Here is a 3,286-nt window from a genome sequence, read left to right as displayed (position 1 = left end):
TCAAGAGGAGGTTAGATAGGCATCTGGATGGGGTCATCTGAACCCAGCACACTTTCCTGCCTATGCAGGGGGTCGAACTCAATGATCTATTGAGGTCCCTTCTGACCCTAACATCTATGAATCTATTAATATATTTACTAATTAAAAATGGCTTATAAATTCCTGGGCCAATGATCCAACTCATGCTGAAATCAGGATTTAAAGTCAATCTCTGATTGACTTTGTTGTGAACTAAACTGGACCCAAAGTCAGTAGATAAAGATGGTGCTAAAAGATGGAAGTGAAGAGCATGGGTTCAATTTATGTAGCATTCAGAAAAGGAAGGGAAAAGCAAATTAAGGTACATTGCCAAAGTTGTGTGGGAGCTGAGACTGGAACAGCCACAGATGTTGGTCTGAGCTAAGTTAAGAAAACAGTGAATATTTGAAAGGAATATGAAGCTGAAAAAACTTTGTTCTGTGCTTACATAATACAAACAAGGTTACATAGTTTCCTTGATTTTCTTCAATCTCTTTCTGAAAATAAGTTTGCTTTTGGGCCAAAGACAAGTGTAATAAATTTCATATTTTGTTTTTTGCCTGCAAAAGTCATATTTAATCTTGGACTAATGACAGTTTGAAGGTCCAGTGTCTTGCAAACGCTGAAGGCTAGAAAAAAAACTTTAATCTCCCTGAAAGCCAGGGGCACTCGGAGGCCAGTGATAGGCAGTAGAGGTGTAGGCTGGCAGTTTTTTGCCCTGGGCTGCTGCCAGAGATGACAGGGTGGCAACAGCCGGGGCTGCTATTTTTGTTCCCCTTTTTTTAGGTTAACACCCAGAGTTGGTGCCCTGCTATTTGCCCCCCGCCTCCCTTAATTATGCTACTGACAAGAAGCATCTCCAGCCTCAGAGCTGCAATATTATAAAATTCGTTATATTTTCTTTGTTTAAAAAATAATACTAATTTTAATAATAATACTGATTTTTCTACCTCTCCCTGGTTCAGATAACTGTTTGCTTCAGCTGCTATGATTCATGGTAGCTTAAGATTATTTGAGTTTACAAGCACAATACAAGTGAGAGAATAGTATAAGAAAAAAAGAAAATAAAAAGGTACTTCTCATCTCTGGAACAGTTGTCACAGGAATGCAGAGCTGGCTGCATATGTGGCACCTGTTCTCCAAGGTGCCTACTTAAATATGTTAAAAGACATATCTGTTACATTAAATGGTAATATTCTTTTTTCATGTTGTTATTCTCATAAAAATAGCATGCAGATGCAAAAGGCTGGTCAAGAATAGGAGGTGTGGGGATATGCAATGTTTGTATATGTGAAAATCTCCCCATTGAGATGTGCCCCTCTCCACAAAATAATTTGAGATCTAAAATTTTAATAGGTAGACAAGGTTCTTTGAGTAAATCTGATATCTTTTATTTGACCAACTTATACATACCCTGTGATACCCTGGTGACTAATGAGTAGGATAGTCAAGTCCTGTCCCAAACATGTACCAGTAAATTCTTCAGATCACCACCCCTCCCCTGGCTGTAGGTAGATTAGATGGATGACAAGTCAGAAATAGTAGTCATAACATTTCCATTATTAAACCTTTCCTTGTGGGATATGCAGAGCTGATTTTATTGATATCAAAAAGAAAAGACCACTGCAGTTAAATGAGATTTTGGGTTTGAATTTTAAGTGGAATTTTCTCTGATTTCTTACTGGATGAAAACAACATCCCAGAAAACTGAACAAATTTTTCTCTTTAATTCTACAGGCAAAGAAGCACTTCAGAACTGCATGTATTATCCTGCTGCCAGCAGAGGTAGTGAAAGTAAGAGCTTGCTGCAATGTTGCCTGTCATCCTGCTCTATGTATTTTTCTAGGCAGAGGTGCTGATTATACATACCTTGTTTGCCATTAGAACCTGAGAAAACAAATCCATCTATAAGATACAAGTGCCAGTTACTTGTCTGGGAAGTTTATTCCCTAATTTCTATTTAGCACTTGACAGGGGGATGTTGTGCCACCTGCAAAATCTCCTCTGTCCCAGACTATGCCAGCTACAAGCAATTTCACTCAGACTCACTGGGAGTCACTCACAGCTTGTGCTGGGAAAACTAGAACTATGAAACAAAGCACTTTGGGCCAAATTCTCTTCTGGTATAAATAACTATAGCACTATGGACTACACCAGGGGACAAGTTGGCCCAGAGACAGCAGCCCCTGTCTACATTCTTGTTTGTATTTTACTGCGCCCACTCTAAACTCTGGTTAGTATTATTTCACCCTGTACTTGAAGCCTTAATCAGCCTTTATGTTTACACAGAACTCAATTTATTTCAATGGGTGTTACTTTCTGTGGTTAAATGGCATGTTAAGGCCCCGCCCCATCAGTAAATTTGAAAGTGGAAGTACAATTGCTATTACACTCTGGCCCTAATGCTACTTTTTCCTTTGTCTCTTTCTCTGCTTGAGTATATTCAAAGAGTTTTGTGTACACTTTTTACTAGTACTGTTCAGTACTTGTGAAGCACTACAGATGTGCCTAGAACTTTACAGAAAATAAGACATGAGAGTCCCCAGCTAAGGAGCTTACAATACTAAAGACATGGAACTTGAGCATTAAGTCACCAGGTTTGCTTAGCAGGACTTGGAGGATTGGACCAAAAGAAATCTCATGAGGTTCAATAAGGACAAGTACGAAGTCCTGCATTTAGGCTGGAAAAATCCCATGCACCAGTACAGGCTGGGGACCGACTGCTAAGCAGCAATTCTGCAGAAAAGGACCTGAGGGTTACAGTGGACAATAAGCTGGATATAAGCCAACAGTGTGTCCTTGCTGTGAAGAAGGCTAATGGCATACTGGGTTGCATCAGCAGGAGCACTGCCAGCAGGTCAAGGGAAGTGATTATTCCCCTCTATGGGGCACTGGTGAGCACACATCTGGAGTACTGTGTTCAGTTTTGGGCCCCCCACTACAGAAAGGATGTGGAAAAATTGAAAAGAGTCTAGTGGAGGGCAGCAAAAATCGTGAGGGGGCTGGAGGACATGACTTCTGGGAAGAGGTTGAAGGAACTGGGCTTATTTAGTCTGCAGAAGAAAAGACTGATGGGGGATTTAATAGCAGCCTTTGATTACCCGAAGGGGGGTTCAAAAGAGGATGGAGCTAGACTGTTCTCAGTGGTGGCAGATGACAGAACAAGAAGCCATGGTCTCAAGTTGCAGCAAGGGAAGATAAGGAAAAACTGTCTAAGTAGGAGGGTAATAAAACACTGGATCAAGTTACCCAGACAGAGAGCATTCTT

At 40.6% G+C, this 3,286-nt stretch overlaps 2 protein-coding genes across 2 annotated transcripts in view; one reads left to right on the top strand and one right to left on the bottom strand.

Annotated features, from left to right (window-relative positions):
- The window catches only part of VSIR (V-set immunoregulatory receptor), an 18,344-nt gene extending 15,858 nt beyond the window's left edge, over positions 1-2,486 (top strand). The window contains exon 3 of the mRNA XM_019507823.1: positions 1,756-2,486. Coding sequence (XP_019363368.1) covers positions 1,756-1,877 — 122 coding nt within the window. The 3' untranslated portion in view covers positions 1,878-2,486. The remainder of the gene's footprint in view (positions 1-1,755) is intronic.
- Positions 1-3,286, bottom strand: part of CDH23 (cadherin related 23) — a 626,459-nt gene that overhangs the window by 72,186 nt on the left and 550,987 nt on the right. The gene's annotated exons all lie outside the window — the stretch shown is intronic.

Source organism: Gavialis gangeticus, unplaced genomic scaffold (assembly GCF_001723915.1).
Source record: "Gavialis gangeticus isolate Ggan-Ray unplaced genomic scaffold, GavGan_comp1, whole genome shotgun sequence".
Taxonomy (NCBI): domain Eukaryota; kingdom Metazoa; phylum Chordata; order Crocodylia; family Gavialidae; genus Gavialis; species Gavialis gangeticus.
Note: the sequence above shows the minus strand (reverse complement) of the source record. Positions and strands in the feature narration are given on the sequence as shown.